We start from the raw sequence: 16,818 nt of genomic DNA, 5'->3' as shown, positions 1-16,818 counted from the left end.
GGTTTTATTATTATTATTATTTGCATAACTAAGTCACTTCATACTACTGATGGGGTGGTCATCATAATCTGGCCACTCAGTGTATATTTAAAAAAAGACATATTGTCCACAAATATTACAAAACGTGATGTTATGCAAGGTTTTATTATTATTATTATTATTTGCATAACTAAGTTACTTCATTGTACTGATGGGGTGGTCATCATAATCTGGCCACTCAGTGTATATTTAAAAAAAGACATATTGTCCACAAATATTACAAAACGAATTGATGTTATGTCACCCATTGGTTCAGATCACTTACTCAGAAGCAACAGCCTGACCACCTGCCATGTGTCAGGCGGAGTGCCAGGCGGGGTGCCAGGAGCTGGGAAGACAGAGATGAACAGGCAAGGGCACCACCTCCTGCATCCAGGTTCCCGTATCACTGACTTCTCCTGCCAACCCGCCCACTGTCACGTCTCCCTCCTCCTCGGCACAGTTTCCCATCCCGGGGGTCCCTGGAATTCAGGGCGGGCCCGACCCCCACTTCTCCTGAAGCATCCTCTTACCCACGCGCCCTCTTACCTACGCGGTTCCCTTGGGAGCTCTCAGGTGGCCACCTGTATCCAAGCTTCCGGGAAACACTGTCCCCGCCCAGCTCCTGGGACAGGCCCGCTCCCCCTGCTCCCCCAGCACCGCGAGGTCACACCACAAACAAACAAGGGGGGACAGTCCGGGAACTGAACATCCAGTCTCGCTCGGTGGACACACCCGCTCCGGATTTGGGAGAGTGGCCACCGGGGGCACGGCCTGGACGCCCTCCCGGGCAGTGCCGGCCTGGCAGCCTGCAGACACCGGGCAGGAGGAACCAGCTTCCTCTGCAAAGGGCGCTGATTCACCGGCAGGAAAGGGGATGGACCGAGACACCACCTCTCCAGCCCCGGGTCCTCGTCATGTCCTCCGATGGGACTCCTTCCCTCAGATCCCATCAGGCTGCCTCCTGCTGCTCCGCCAACAGGGGGCTGACTTCCCCAGCTTCTCAAGGGCCCTGGTTCCAACGGCATTCCCACGCTGTCTCCCCAGGGCCCGCGCACCCTACCCCTCGCCCCTGCCTGGGGGGCGCCAGGGGCGGGACACAGAAGGCACGTCCTCAGTTTGCCTCCATCACGAGGTGGCTCCTCAGCAGAGGGGGACCGGGATTCGAGGCCCGATGTACAGACACGGGAGCCCCCAGAGGAGAAACGGCAAGAAGACGCTGCGGGACTGGGAGCGGGAGGACTTAAATCCCACGAAATTGAGGGACAACTTGCGAGCTGCCCAGGTGGCCCTCTGCAGGGCGGGGGTGAAATACACACGAAGAGGCTCCACGCTGCCTTCCCAGGACCCTCTCCCCAGCACAGCCCAGCCCAGCCCAGCGCAGCCACACAGGTGAGAGACACAGCGCCAGACCCAGCCTCCTCGGGACCTTCGACGTCCACATGAAGCCCTCGCATTACAGGCGAATGCGATGACGTGTTCCCTGGACATGCAGGGAACATGCATGTTCCTAACAGCAAAGAGTTTAACTTTTAGCAAAAACACAACAGAGCAAGCATGTGAACTCCAGATCTATCCGGGGTGTTCTATGGGCCCGAACGCACAGGCCCCTTCCAGCTGGGCTCGGAGTGACGAGGGTGCCAGGCCTGGCCGGCAGCTTCCTGCCCGGGCACGGTGACCGCCCAGACACAGGGTCTCAACGCTGCTGAGCATGCGGGGCAGTGAGCCAAGGGGCTGGGGCATCCTTCCGGGAACTCGGGCTGCCCGGCCGGCGTTGAGTGAAGGGCCGGAGCTTGCGGGGCCCCCTCCGGGGGAAAGCCTGATGTATGGGGATAAACCGGCTAAAAGAGCCCCTTTTCTCACGCAGGCTCCCGGTTTTCTCAGCAGGAGGCCTGCTCCACCGTAGGTTCCAGAAACAACGTGTAGGGGAGCGGTGTCTGAGTTTACCGCGTAGCAGCGTTAGCCACGGACAAGTAATCTGAACATTTACAAACACACATTCTCCGGAGGACACGGCTGTTGAGTGTGACGCAGCCCCAGGCCACAGCAGCAGCTCGAGAGAGAAAGGAGAAAGGGACGCAGCGAGAGTCCCCCGTCCGGGTGCCCTGTAGGACGCTCGCCGAGCCAGCCTTCCTGGCAAACGCTTCCCCAAACGCCTGGATAATTTGCAGATGAGGTGAGAGATGCACGTCCAAGATTTTGAGCGTGATCTCTTCGATTCAAGAACATTTAGTTTGCTCAGTGGTTAGAGCGCCGGCCCACGGAACGAAGGGTCTCGGGTTTGATTCCCAGTCAAGGGCACATACCTCGGTTGCTGGTTCGATCCCTGGCCCCCGTCAGGGTGCGTGTGCGGGAGGCAATCAATTGATCTGTCTCTCTCACATCGATGTTTCTCTCCCCACCACTCTCTCTCTAAAAATAAAAAAAATAAAAATCAATGGGAAAAAATATCCTCGAGTGAGGATAAAAAAACACACAAAACATTTAGTTATTGTATTTTAAGCGAAAGAGAAAGTACTTACACATTAAATAGCAACTTAAGAAGAGGAAGACATAAAACCAGCCTGAGTCACTTGCACAAAACCGCAAACCCACCTCCTACCTGGATGTTCCCAACGGGTAGCGTAAGCTCACACGCAAACTCGACAAAGAGCGGACCTGCTGTGCCTCGCCTGCACGCTCAGGGAGGAGCAGCATGAGATATGAGCATTTAAAAGCCTTTGGAAAATGCACTTTTCTCACAACCTAAACCAGCCACGGAAGGAACGTTCCGGAAGTCCCCCTTCGCGTCTGTATTCTGCATCCATGCATACCCCCAGAGCACGGCTTTCGGGGGGCCCCTTGGTGACCGACTCGTTCAAACCCCTGTGCACAGCACGGAGTCTCGCGGGCGGGTAAGACGGACATTTCCACGCAGGCTGCCGCGGGAAGGCAACGCATTATTTACGTGGCGTTTCCTTCGTCACTACCTTCCCAGGCCCGCAGCTGCCGGCCCTCAGGTGATGCCCTTACACACCAGAGCCCAGCATCCGGGGCAAAGTGATTGGAAAGATCGCTCTTTTCTAGCTGAAATGTAGGCTCGAATGTAAATTTATGATTCGCAGAGGTGGAGTGACTTTTTTAAAAAAAATATTTTTATTGATTTCAGAGAGGAAGCGAGAGGGAGAGAGAGATAGAAACATCAATGATGAGAGAGAATCATGGATTGGCTGCCTCCTGCACGCCTCCTACTGGGGATCGAGCCTGCAACCCGGGCATGTGCCCTTGATCGGAATCGAACCCAGAACCCTTCAGTCCATAGGTTGACACTCTATCTACTGAACCAAACCAGCAAGGGCGTGACTTTTTTTTTAAAATTTCAAATAAATCTGTGAGAAAGGAGGCATACGATCCAGTCCGGCTACTGGGAGTCACGCAAGCGGGTCCCTGGCTATTGCTGCCAGCATCCCCGCGGGGCAATCAGACCCCGGGTGCCCTGGGCCCGCAAGGAGGAGGACGGGGGGGAGCCACCCAGCACCCATAAGGGCAAGGGCAACCCCAACCCTGACTCCCCTGGGCTCCGTGCTTCGTCTTCAAATATAAGTGACGGCTAATGTTGCACTTTCTAAAGATGCTTTCGAGGCAAAGCTAAGTTGAAATGTAACCTGAATTGAAGAAAATGTAAGGACACCTATTATTAGTGCCTGTCCCCAATGGGGTTTAAAGATAAAATTCTTTTGCCCGGCCCGAGTGGCTCAGTTGTTGAGTGTCAACCTATGAACCAGGAGGCCAGGGTTCAATTCCCAGTCAGGGCACATGCCCGGGTTGTGGGTTTGATCCCCAGTAGGGGGTGTGCAGGAGGCAGCTGATCCATGATTCTCTCTCATCATTGATATTTCTATCTCCCTCTCCCTTCCTCTCTGAAATCAATAATAAATATATATATATAAAAGATAAAAGTCTTTTATTCTTGTTTTTCCTACTCCGCAGAAGAGCCATTCTATTTCTGGCAAGGCCGCTGCTTGGGAGTGTGGAAGCCTCATATCAAAAACACCTGTTTCCTTTTTTCCCACGGCGCTTCCTAAAACATAAAGGGAAACGTACCCCAAGTTCTACGCTCAGGCCTGTTCTCCCCACACTGCAGCCCGCAGCTGCCTCTCTACCAGTTCTCCGTCTCTCGGGGCAAAGCGGGAGGTCCTCGACAGCGTCTTTAGTTCGCGTTCAGTGGGTCAAACATCGCGACAGCGTGGACGAGGTTAGCGGTGCAGGCACCACACAGGGGCCCCGGACAGACAGACTCGGCGTCAAGTCTGTCCGGAGGGCGCGAACGCACCCGCAGCAGGCGGGCCTGGGGCACAGTTGGCGGCAATGCTTGCCTTCGTGTGTGTTTGACACCATCCGTCCCGCACCAGCCCCAGGCTCCGGCGTCCTCGCTGTCCTAGACTCAAGTGCGGTGTCCCGGGCACTTGCCTTGTCCCGAGGACCGTGCTAGGGAGAGGCAGACCCTGTGCCAGGGACTCCCCGTCGTCTCTGCCTCCAGTGAAGACGCACCAGCAACGTCTCAGAGACTGTCCTGTGCAGCGGGACCTCTGCACGGCTCCCAGCGGCTCCTGGGCCCGACGATGCCCGTGAGGCATCACCCTCGGTGAGGATTGAAAAACAAAACAAGACAGTGCGTCACAGCAGCTCCTCCAGGCGCCGCCTCCCTGCTCGGTGACGTCGATGGTCACATCAGTTGTCTGCAAATCCACTTCTTTTCTCAAGACGCTGCTTCTCATTCATTTCCTGGTGAAGAGGAATTTCTGAAACAATCACCGAAAACCATCTCTGCTGCAGACGGCCCACGTGCTCGCCTGCAACCGGCTCTGAGATCTCTTAGTCCCGCCCCCCCCGCCCGGGGCCATTATTCCCCCGTTGCCATGGTGATGCTGCAGCATCGCTGCCGTGTTCGACTGGGTCCCACAGCAGCCACAGCACTCGCCTCCATCGAACCATTGGCTCCCCGAACACAGACACCTGGCCGTGCTAAACTTCGTCAGTGAACTCTTAGCTCCAGTCCCCAGTGGTGATGTACAGAGCGAGTTTTCTTTTATTGATTTCAGGGAGGAAGCGATAGAAACATCAGTGATGAGAGAGACTCATTCATCGGCTGGCTGCCTTCATCGGCTGCCTCCTGCACGCCCCACACTGGGGATCAACCATAGAGGAAGGGAGAGGGAGAGATAGATAGAAACATCAATGGTGAGAGAGAATTATTGATTGACTGCCTCCTGCACGCCCCACACTGGGGATCAACCCCCAACCCGGGCTTGTGCCCTGACGGGCAATCGAACCGTGACTTCCTGGTTCATGGGTCACTAGCAACACCAGCCAGCTGTACAGTGATTTAGAACAAGAAGAGGCATCTTAAAAAACCTTCATGTACTCCCTTTCCTTAACTTTCGGGGAGTTTCTTACTATGTCCAATGACTTGAGAAACGTTTTTTTACAAAACGTAAAAGTAAGAGGCCTGGAAGTGAGGAACTGAGCGCGTTCATCGTTGCGAGTTCACGTGAACTCTCCATTTTCAAAGCAACAGCATAGTTCTGGTTTGCTTTTAATTTGTGAGTAGTGTACACACACACACACACACACACACATGCACTTATACTAATTCCTGAGCTCTCCAACTTGTGAAGTCTGGATTAAAAATAAAAGACAGATGCCCTTGCTGGTTTGGCTCAGTGGTTAGAGCAGCCGTGGGCAAACTACGGCCCGTGGGCTGGATCCGGCCCGTTTGAAATGAATAAAACTAAAAAAAAAAAGCCCGTACCCTTTTATGTAATGATGTTTACTTTGAATTTATATTAGTTCACACAAACACTACCCTTTTATTTAATGATGTTTACTTTGAATTTATATTAGTTCACACAAACACTCCATCCATGCTTTTGTTCCAGCCCTCCGGTCCAGTTTAAGAACCCATTGTGGCCCTCGAGTCAAAAAGTTTGCCCACTCCTGGGTTAGAGTATCGGCCCTCGGACTGAAGGGTCGCAGGTTCGATTCCTGGTCAAGGGCACGCACCTCGGTTGCAGGCTGGATCCCCGGCTCAGGTCTGGCACATGCAGGAGGCAACCAATTGATGTGTCTCTCTCACATCCATGTTTCTCTCTCTCTCCCCCCCCACTCCCTTCATTCTCTCTGATCAACGGGAAAATATCCTCAGGTGAGGATTAAAAATGAAACCAGACAGACACTGTCCATTGGCCTCCTCAGGCTCCAGGCCTGGTTTCCAAAGGGCTGGACAGTTGGGTGCTGACCTCGCCCTGAACTCCAGGAGGCCGGTCCCCTGAGGTTCGAGCCTTTGCATTCGGATGGTGGGATGGTGTCCAGCCCTTAACAGCCCGCATCGGAGGAGGGATGTGGAGGATCACCTCACGGCAGGTGGCAGCCGTGGAGCGCGTGGCTTCATGGCCTCACCTTCTGAGCACACGCGAGCTGACGTGGACACTGGGGGCCAGCGGCCGGCTGTCCTCAGTGCCTGCCGCACACGGTCCCGAGGGATGGCCTGGCTCCCGGGAAGCCGGCGCCCACAAAAGGGGACTAGCCACCTGGACTGGAGTCCAGAGGCCGCTCCTTGGAAAAGAAGGGTCATTTACGAACGCCCAAGGTCAAGGAAAATGTCCGATCCACGTGTGGCCCAATTCATGGCATGAACCTGAGCTGGGGGCTCGCAGCCCGCGCCCTCCGGTCTTTGCTCTGTCCCCGTATTTGCTTGGCTTTTGCTTTGTTTTATTTTTTCTCTTTCTTCTTTGCTCCCCACGATGAAGACTGCCAGGCTGGGCGAGGAGGAGGGTTGTTGTCTCAGGGACAGAAAGGGAGCTTTCTGTGCGGAGGAAGGAATGCCGTGCCCGTGGGGGCCTCGGCCGCCGGCCACCAGCACCAATAGGCACCCTGCTCACAGCACCCACTCCCAGAGAGGGGGGCGCCGGGCAGTTAGGGAACCCGTAGCAGGGCGCACGGCCGGTGCTGAGTACAGAGCCTGCGTGCGTGGTGGGGAGCGTGGAGGGGTGCGTGGAGGATGTGTGGAGGGGTGTGCAGTGGGGTGTGCAGTGGGGTGCGTGGAGGGTGTGCAGTGGGATGTGCAGCGGGGTGCGTGGTGGGGTGTGTGGAGGGGTGTGCAGTGGGGTGCATGGTGGGGTGTGTGGAGGGGTGTGCAGTGGGGTGCGTGGAGAGTGTGTGGAGGGTATGCAGTGGGGTGTGCAGTGGGGTGTGTAGAGGGATGTGCAGTGGGGTGCGTGGAGGGTGTGTGGAGGTTGTGCAGCGGGGTGCGTGGAGGGTGCGTGGAGGGTGCATGGTGGGGTGCGTGGAGGGTGTGTGGAGAGGTGTGCAGTGGGGTGTGCAGTGGGGTGCAAGGTGGGGTGCGTGGAGGGTGATGGAGGGTGCATGGAGGGTGCGTGGAGGGTGCGTGGTGGGGTACGTGGAGGGTGTGTGGAGGGGTGTACAGTGGGGTGTGCAGTGGGGTGCATGGTGGGGTGCGTGGAGGGTGCGTGGAGGGTGTGCAGTGGGGCTGCCCTGCACCCCCTTGCCTCCTCCTTCCCCGGGAGGAAGGTTTCAGCGCTCGGCTGCAGAGGTGGAACAAGCCCGAGGGTGGAGGCTGGGACCGGGGCCCGCTGGGTGGATGGGAATCGACAGGCGTGGGTTCCGGGCTCCGGGGCCACAGTTAGAAAACATGGGGCGTCTCGGGGTAAAGGCTGAGGGACTGCAGGGCCAGGGTTCTGAGCGATTTGCGTGGATAATGATCCAGAGTCAGTCTGAGGCCAGACGAGGCAGGGCACCCACGGGTGTGCCCCCCACCCCTGCCCCGCCCCCCCCACATCCTCTCTCAGCCGTGTTTTCGGCTGTGGAAGGAACGGTTCTCACAGGCCAGGTGTGGCGATCCCCCGCAGATGGCCCGTCACAGGAACGGGGTTTCTAGCCCCTGAATCCTGGGGGTGGGGGCAGGAAGGAGAACCACCATCGAAAAACAAAATCAAACCCGGCCGGTGTCATTCAGCGGCTGAGCACTGAGCCATGAACCAAGAGGTCACCGGTTCGATTCCCGGTCAGGGCACATGCCCGGGTTGTGGACTCGATCCCCGGAAGGGGGCGTGCAGGAGGCAGCTGATCGATGCTGTTGCTCTCTCATTGATGTTTCTATCTCTCTCTCCCTCTCCCTTCTGCTCTGAAACCAATAAAAATCTCAAAAACAAAACAAAACAACCCATCGCTATGACAGGTCTGCAGAGAGACCGCAGGAGAAAGGAGAAAGCTTTTTCCCTGCTTTTTTGAACAAGAGAGCCAGCCTTTTACGGAGCCAACGGTTCAGGGTAAGTGCCCCCCAGGCGCTGGAGACGGCAGACAGAGTCCTCTGCTAACTGCCTCCTCGACTCCATCCGCTCTCCCCGCCCATCCATTCACTGGTCCCTCATTCATCAGCCGCCTGCGGAGTCCTGAGGTCAGCCAGGTATGGGGAGAGGGGGGTGCAGCGGGGGTTCACAGACAACTGGGACGCGGCTGTCCTCCGGGCTGACACCCCCGCCTTCACAGCAGGCAGGGAGCCAGCCACTCGGCCTGGTCCTGCCCCCTCGGCCAGACTCCAAGCGAGCATCCATTTCAAGTTCCGTGTCACGCGTCATAGACATGACGATGCTAAAGCAGGAAAGAGGAGCTGGGAAGGAATCTGCCCTCCTGACCACAGCTGAGCGGACGGCTCGCGATCAGGGCCCCTCTGCCCATCCAGCTTTTCAGTTCCCAGGATTAGTCTCTCATCCTCCTGAATCCACACCCTCGAAGGAGGCCCTCCCCGTGGACAGCAGGAGCTTAGCGCCATCGGGGGCTGAGACCCGCTGCGACGGTGCCTGCCTCTCACAGAATCTGGGATCCGGTCAGAAACGTCTACCAGCCCATTTCCTCAGTCGTCGGCGCGTCCGGGTTCATCCGGCCACCGGGCCCTGTGAAGAGGGGCGAGGTCACGCTTTTTCAAATTCCCATGGACTCCGCTGTGGTCCTTGGACAGAGGCAGTTTTATAAAATGCGTTGTAGCCTCGGTGAAATGGAACAACGAAGTGTTTTTAGCTCTTTCGGATGAATTTCAGAAAAGGGGTCAACACGTTCTGGTGAATAACGAGACCCCTTTGCACCATGATCGCAAACGCCGGAGTCGGTGCTTGGGTTGCTGGTGCAACACTAGGGCTGCTGAGCAGGTACCCGGGTTTCTGGGGGAGGTACTTGGATTTCGGACTCGGTACCTGGTTTCCGGTGCCGCCCATCAGCAGATGGAGCAGTTGAGGTTCCTGGTCTGGTCCCATAGCTTGCACCTCAGAGCATCTGGGCTTCCCCAGGACTGGGGAACGGTGAGCAGCACCCCAACAAAGGGTGGTCTCCTCTCCAGGGAAACCAGCTCCAGGGGCCCTGAGCCCAGGCCGCAGAGTTGGTTAGAAACAGATCATCTTGAAAGAAAAGCACCCCCTCTGCCCCCACCTGCTACCCCTGTACTTTCTTTTTTTTTTTTTAAATGCTTTTATTGATTTCAGAGAGGAAGGGAGAGGGAGAGAGAGAAATTGCACCTCAGAGCATCTGGGCTTCCCCAGGACTGGGGAACGGTGAGCAGCACCCCAACAAAGGGTGGTCTCCTCTCCAGGGAAACCAGCTCCAGGGGCCCTGAGCCCAGGCCGCAGAGTCGGTTAGAAACAGATCATCTTGAAAGAAAAGCACCCCCTCTGCCCCCACCTGCTACCCCTGTACTTTCTTTTTTTTTTTAAATGCATTTTTATTGATTTCAGAGAGGAAGGGAGAGGGAGAGAGAGAAACGTCAATGATGAGAGAGAATCATTGATCGGCTGCCTCCTGCACACCCTACTGGGGATTGAGCCCGCAATCCAGGCATATGCCCTGACCGGAATCGAACCTGGGACTCTCAGTCCACAGGCCGATGCTGTATCCACTGAGCCAAACCGGCCAGGGCTGGGGCCCCGTCTTGATAGACAGAAGGCTAGAGCCTTGCAGAGGTGGGCGACTCAGGAGAGGGGGCACCTTGGGAGGTGGGCGACTTCATGAAATCCACAGGGCGAGTGAGGCTCGAGGTCGGGCCTCCTGACCCCAGGGTCACCCTTCACTCTCACCCGCTCCTTTGTGGACCCTATTGTTTCTACCAGGCTGACTCCATAGAGCAGGCCACCTCCCTGCTGCCCCCCCAAGCCATCCTGTTGTTCTCTGACTTGCAACATCTCCTGCCCCACGGGACCGCTCCGGCCTCTGCATGCACGCCCATCGTCCCGGTGGTCTGAGCCAGGCTGGGCGCGACGGGTCACTGGCCTGATGGATGGCCGCTCCCCTCCCTCCTCTGAGGGGCGGGCTAAGGTGAGGGGACGCAGAAGTGGGCCTGAGATGAGCTACAGCTCCGGGAGCAAAGGCGACTCCTGGGGGCGACTGTCAAACGAGACTGTGCATCAGACCCCAGCTGGGCGGACAGCGCCGCTCGGAGTAAACAGAGCAGCCGGGAGGAAGCGTGACACACACGGTGTGGACACTGGTTATGTTCCCGGGCTTCCGCTGGGGAAACGACCGCACGGCCCCCAAGTGGAACGGGCTTGCCGTGACATGGAAAAACTTTACAAAAACTACACAACTTTCAAAGCCATCTCGATAGAAAGCAACACTGGGGGGATGGATGGGGCACAGGCTCCTCCAGGGAGAACACGGGGTTCGCGGGATGAGACCATCACTGCCATTTCCTAAGAGCCTGGGAATGTCCCCACAGCCCGCGCCCCACACGCTCGGAGGACTGCAGTGCTCAGGTTATGATCAAAAACAATTCTTTAAAGGAAACAGGACTTGCCCGGCTGCTGTGGCTCATGAACCAGGTCACGTTCGATTCCCGGTCGGGGCACAGGCCCCGGGGTGTAGGCTCCGTCCCCCGCGTGGGGCGTGCAGGAGGCAGCGATGGATGATCCTCTCACATCACACATGTTCCCATCTCTCTCTCCCTCTCCCTTCCTCTCTGATATCAATAAAAATGTATCTTAAAAAAATAAAGGAAACGTGACTCAATCCTCAGCTCAGAAACATTCAGCCCTGGGTAGTGACTCACTCATCAAAAATTAAATAAATCCGCCCACAACGGGAAACTGCATCCCAGAACATCAGGTGGCTTCGCCCTGGAAGGAAGCAACCGAGGGCCCTGGAAACAGAGAGGATTCTGAATGGATTCCGCTCCCACCGCGAGCCCCTGGGCCGACTCCCTCCCAGCCATGCACACGCCCGGCCTGTCTTTCACGGAGAGCTCCCAGGAAGAGGGGGGCGGGCACTGGGGTTTCCATGGTTTCCGACCAGATGAAGAGATCTGCCTTCCCGGGAGGGGACCTCAGAACAATGGGCAAAGCGCCTTCGTTCCATTAACTGATTCGCCTGCTCACGTGTTAACATCAAAGCCCGTGGGCCCCCCTCCATCCCTGCCTGCCTTCCAGCCACATCTCAGAAAGGGTACCACGGCCTTTCAAAACCCTTCCCTTAGCCAAACCCTCCTCCATCGGTTCCTGCCCCTTGTGCAGGCGTGGGCAAGCCCCTGCACCTAAGAAACAGCGACGAGATAATGCCCCAGGTGGCTTTCCAAGTGGAGAGTTCAAAACAGGGACGGTCCACGGACACACAGCACCCCACGAGGGACAGCGGCGGCACGCGGCCCCGGACACGCCACACACACAGCCGTGGCCGCGCCGGGGGCATTTCTGCTGTGAGCTCAACACCAAGAGAAGCATCACCCGGGGTCACAGAACTCGGTGCCTTGAAGAGACCTTTAAATACTCGCACCGCCTTTTACTTTAGAGACAGAAGGTGTGACTCGGGACGGTCTACGTCGTTCAGCGCTGGAGAGCTGAGCCCTGCTTCTGTCCACTCCTTTTTCTAGGCTCCTCTCGGAAACACGCAATCAGAACTGGGATCTCGACCTCATTTCTCAAGAGCTTGCACAGCCTCAAGCCTGCGGGGGTAAGCACCGGGCGGGCGGCGGGAAGGAAGCCTGGTGAGTGTGTGGAGAGAGATAGAGACTGGACTGGTCAGCAGATCGCACGCGGAAATAGTAGGGAAGCCTGGCCAAGATCAACGCGGGGAATCGGGAAATTGTTCCAAAATACAACTGTCTGCCAGTGAACTGTGAGCGGAAGAATCCACGGGACATGCTCTTTTTTGTTAACGTGCTCCAGGCCTTGAAAAGCTGCAAAGTAATACTTTTCATAATGGAAAATTTTATTTTCTTTTGGCTGGTGGGCACCTCCCCTTCGGTGGAGGGAGGAGAGGACCCGGCGCAGCGCAGGGAACCCCCAGCCCACAGCCCACCTGCCTGTGTTCTCACCGTTCGGGTGGAGGTGAGACGCGCAAGTACACGGCCTCCGGGCGCCGCTGAGGCCCAAACCAGACAGTGAGCTTGAGCGGCTCTGTACTGTCACCTGCTCTACCTGCCCGCGTGGGGCCATAAACGCGTTTATCTTTCCAGCATAAGGCCTTCCATGTCAGTTATCTGGAAAAACAGGAAAGAGATCAAGTCCTGTTTTTCGTGACTAAATATTTCCACCAACATGGCGTCTTTAAAAAATTAATTTCTCTGCAGCAGCACGGGAACATGGGAGCTTTAAAGAAGTACCATTTCTGATAGCAGATCAATCTTCACAGAGTTGTCTGAACTCATTTGAATACGTCAACATATTGCTTTTAAGTTGTTAGAATTCAGTAAGCCCCATCATAAAATAACACAAATGCAAGTTTTGGGTTTGTTTTTTGTTTGTTTGTTTTTTTGCTTATTCTCACTTCTATTCAAAACAAAGAGAAGAGAAGCAACTCAGGGAATCCATCGTGCAATTGGCTTTTGTTCAGTAATTCCACAGGGGTCTTCCCTTTCCCCACATTTAAATACTTTACCCTAAACTCTGCATCATAATAGGCAGGTTTAAAAATATATATACATATGTATATTTGTATTAATGTTACACAGGAAAGGAGAGGGAGAGAGAGACAGAAACATCAATGATGAGAGAATCATGGATCGGCTGCCTCCTGCACACCCCCTCCTGGGGATCGAGCCCACAACCTGGGCATGTGCCCTGACTAGGAATCGAACCGTGACCTCTTGATTCATAGGTCAACTCTCAACCACTGAGCCACACTGGCTGGGCCTAATAAGCAGTTTTAAAAAGTCATCTCCAATCAGCAGTTTGAAGCCAAACGCATCTCATATCCTTGGCTCAGTGTCCCGATGCACACGGGGACGCTCCCAGCAGATGGGGCAGGAGCTGGGGGGAGCCCCTGTAGCCATGGGGATCGCTCACGCGCCTTCCCTTTGCCACCGGAACTCATTCCCGAGCCCGTGGCTCGGTGGGTCTGAGAAACCTTTCTGTGACTCACACCGAAAAGGCTCTATCAATCCCTGCCCTCACGCAGGGTGGATGATGCCGCCTCCTGGGGGTCCGCCAGGCCTGCAGCTGACGATACCATCTGCTCCTACAAGGTGAGGACAGCCTTGCACCCAGCATGCAGGCCCCGCCTTGTGGCCCTGAACACAGGCTCCCCGGCGACCAGCTCCCTGCCCCCTGCCCTGGCACCTCCCCCTTTCTCACCAGGTCCCGGGAACCACATGCCCCTTCCCAAGTCCTGTTGTTAGGGACAATGGGAGGGCGGTCTGGGTGATAGAAATAGGAAATGTCCGCTTCACAGAGGTGGGATGTTGATGTGCGCGGCCGGCCCAGGGCCCCACAATGGTCGGGGACTGTTTTCCTCCGAGGCGGGCCTGCCCTCGGGTTCCTGGCGGCCTGACAGCCAGCAGCCCAGGCACTGCCTGGCGGAGCCGGGACCACAGGGTTTCCTGCGGCCACGCCCAGATTTCCTGCCAGGGCTGGGCGAGGTTCACCCGCTGCCGCCTGCCAATTTCTCCCTTCCCCAGAGCTTCACGCCGCATCCTGGAGCCCAGGTCTAAATGCCTTAGGGATGTTACCACTGCAACCCCGACTTAACCCTCACAAGAAGGCTCTCCTCGAGCTTCCCTTTACCTCTCGTGCTCCTGGGGCGGCCCCGGGGAGCCATCCAGGCCGGCGACCATCCATGTTTTCCTGCCTGCGGCTGCCAGGGGTTCTCTGGAAGGAGGATTCCTCCGGCTCTGAGCTGGGCCTGCTGGGAGCTGGGGCCGGGCGTGGGTTTATATCGGGAAGCTGTGTCCTGTGCCCCCAGAGGGGAAACTGTGACGATCCTGCCCAGGCCCTGGGTGCCTGACCAACCATTACGCAGCAGACTCCTTTCGGGACGCTTCTCGGAAGAATGCGGGACTTTCCTGGGGGCGGGATGGAAGTGGAAGTCAAAGGATGAGTCTGTCTGTCACCAGCAGCTCCAGAAACATCCTTCTAGGTGGCTGGCGGCTTCCTTCTCATCCAGTCTCCAGGCGACTCCCTGCTCTGGTGGGAGAAAGGCTTTTTGCTCAGAAAGGAAACCGCGGGATCCAAGGATGCTAATAAAAGCCCAGGCACCGGCAAAGGAAGGAAGCGGGAGCCGGATGTCGTGCGAGTTGTCAGATCTTCGGTGCTTCCCGCATCCCACGGGTTTCTGCAGACTCAGCGCAGGTGTGGAGCGAGGTCGGGTCGGTCAGCAGGAATGAGCCCAGACGGGGCGGGCGGGGACCGAGTGGTCCCTCGGCCGCTGCAGAACACGCTTCATTGAAAAACTTCCAGATTCTTTTTTTTCTGTCCGGCCATGGTGGGCACTCAGACCAACTCCAAGGAAGAAAAATGACTCGGAGGACAAAAGTCACACGTGTTGAAACGGGTGGGGGAGGAAGCGTGGAGCGTGCCGGAGGACAAGGCTGGTGAATGAACATTCCTGGTTAAATTTAAAACCGAATTCAGTGTTATTTAACAGTAGCCCTTAATTTAGTTTTCTTTTATTCCCTCCGTACTTCCATGAACCAAAGGGAAATCGTCAAGATACCCCTTGGAATGACAATGTAGCGCCTCGAATAGCCCAGAGCACATATTTAAACCTTAATTCTGTGCCTTCCCTACGGTCTTGATTCTGAGGTTCCATCGCATTATTTAAATACCATGCAACCGAGAGCCTCGGACTTGCAAACAGTCTCCCCGTGAGGGAACTGTGGTCATATCAGATGATGGGTAAGAAATATAGCATTACTTCCGAAGTTTATTTTTAAATACAGATTTTTTAAAAAAAAGAAAAATATGAGAATGAGTGGCTGTGCTAAAAAGACTCCTCTGAATCCAGTTTAACTGGGAAAATGTTTGACTCTTTTAAAAATTCAATTATTAGCACAGTACCGGTTTATTGAATGAAAGAGGAGGAATAATGGCTAGGAAGGGAAAGCCCTATTGCTATCCATGGAGTCCCGGCATGCACACTGCTACCCAGGTAAACGCCGTCTTTAAAAGTTGAAAGCAACTGCCACACTTTCGCGATGATATTAATAATAGCAATGCTGCGTGCTTACGTTGAGTCACCGCACTTCAATGTCACAATAATCCTAGGAAGTGATGATTGACAGGTGGGAGGGACGGAGGCGGGCACAGTTTGTGGGCTCCCTCTGCAGCCAGCCCCCCATGTGGGGACAGTCTCCATCCTCAGGATGCTTACTCTCTCCCGTCCTGCTCAGGGTGAGCTATTTTTTATCTTATTTTATTGATTTCAGAGAGAGAGGAGGGGAGAGGGAGAGAGAGAGAGAAACATCAATGATGAGAGAGAATCATGGACTGGCTGCCTCCTTCACATCCCCTACTGGGGACTAAGCCCTCGACCCAGGCATGTGTCCTGACCGGGAATCGAACCTGGTTTGTGGGTCGACGCTCAACCACTGAGCCAGGGTGAGCTATTTGACTCAGAAGCAAGTTTCTAATTCCACAAATTAGAAATAAACTCTTTTCTGTGAGTTGTAATCCAGAAGCTCTGGACCAAATGTTTAGCAATGGAAATGCCATGGGCTAAAACCCAGTCTGATGTTCTGTCCCAACGCCCAGCGGGCAGATTCCAGAGGCGGCGGACCAGGATTCCAGAGAGCGATTCCTGGATCAGGAGCACCTTCGCTCCAGGACCCCAGCTTCCCGAAGCAGAACTTCCCTCTCGGAAAGGAGGCAAAGGACGGCCCGAGGAGAGGGGGTGCAGCCCAAAGCCGCTCTGGCTCCCAAGGGCCTGTGGTGGGAATGGAGGTAAGACGCGGACTCCTAGAGGACGCTCAGTGACCTTCGCCCCGTGGGCGAACTTGTGACTCTGTCGCTGGCTTTGAGGCGAACCCGGGAGGTGGGGAGCCCCGGATGCAGGGGTCCCAGGCTCACAGCCGAGAGAACTGCTGCCCACGCATGGCCACAGTCAAGGAGCCGAGAGGCCAGGCGGTCCCAGAGGGGGCGGAGGGCAGGGCTGGGTGCGGAGGGGCCGGCGCTGAGCCGAGCGCCAAGGGAGGCAGGTCAGCCCCGGTGACCCATCAGGATCTGCGCCTGCGTTTCGGAAGGAGACGCGGCTGTGGGGCCGGACCCTCAGAAGTTTCCCCCCAGCACGGTGGGGACCCCCGCTTTAGATGAGCGTGTTAATATCCCTTCGAACCCGCGTGAATGAGCCGGTACCTCTGGCCTGAGACACGGAGGCGACAGGGACTGCCGACTCCTTGTACCTGAGTCTCTATCCCACGGATCTCATCCCAGCAATGACCGTTCTCTTTGGTCCCACGGCCGACATTTGCCCAAGGAGATGGTGTCATTCAGAATGGACAGCAGCCAGTGATGATGCGACAAACGGTGGACAACACGACCGGCTTAGAGCAGC

The 16,818-nt window shown here is 56.0% G+C and overlaps 1 protein-coding gene across 1 annotated transcript in view; it reads right to left on the bottom strand.

The window, feature by feature from the left end:
* PTPRE (protein tyrosine phosphatase, receptor type, E) overlaps nt 1-14,526 on the bottom strand; it is a 70,423-nt gene extending 55,897 nt beyond the window's left edge. The window contains exon 1 of the mRNA XM_014530149.1: nt 14,055-14,526. Coding sequence (XP_014385635.1) covers nt 14,055-14,104 — 50 coding nt within the window. The 5' untranslated portion in view covers nt 14,105-14,526. The remainder of the gene's footprint in view (nt 1-14,054) is intronic.
* Between the last annotated feature and the right edge of the window lie 2,292 nt (nt 14,527-16,818).

This window comes from Myotis brandtii, unplaced genomic scaffold (assembly GCF_000412655.1).
Source record: "Myotis brandtii unplaced genomic scaffold, ASM41265v1 scaffold725, whole genome shotgun sequence".
Taxonomy (NCBI): domain Eukaryota; kingdom Metazoa; phylum Chordata; class Mammalia; order Chiroptera; family Vespertilionidae; genus Myotis; species Myotis brandtii.
Note: the sequence above shows the minus strand (reverse complement) of the source record. Positions and strands in the feature narration are given on the sequence as shown.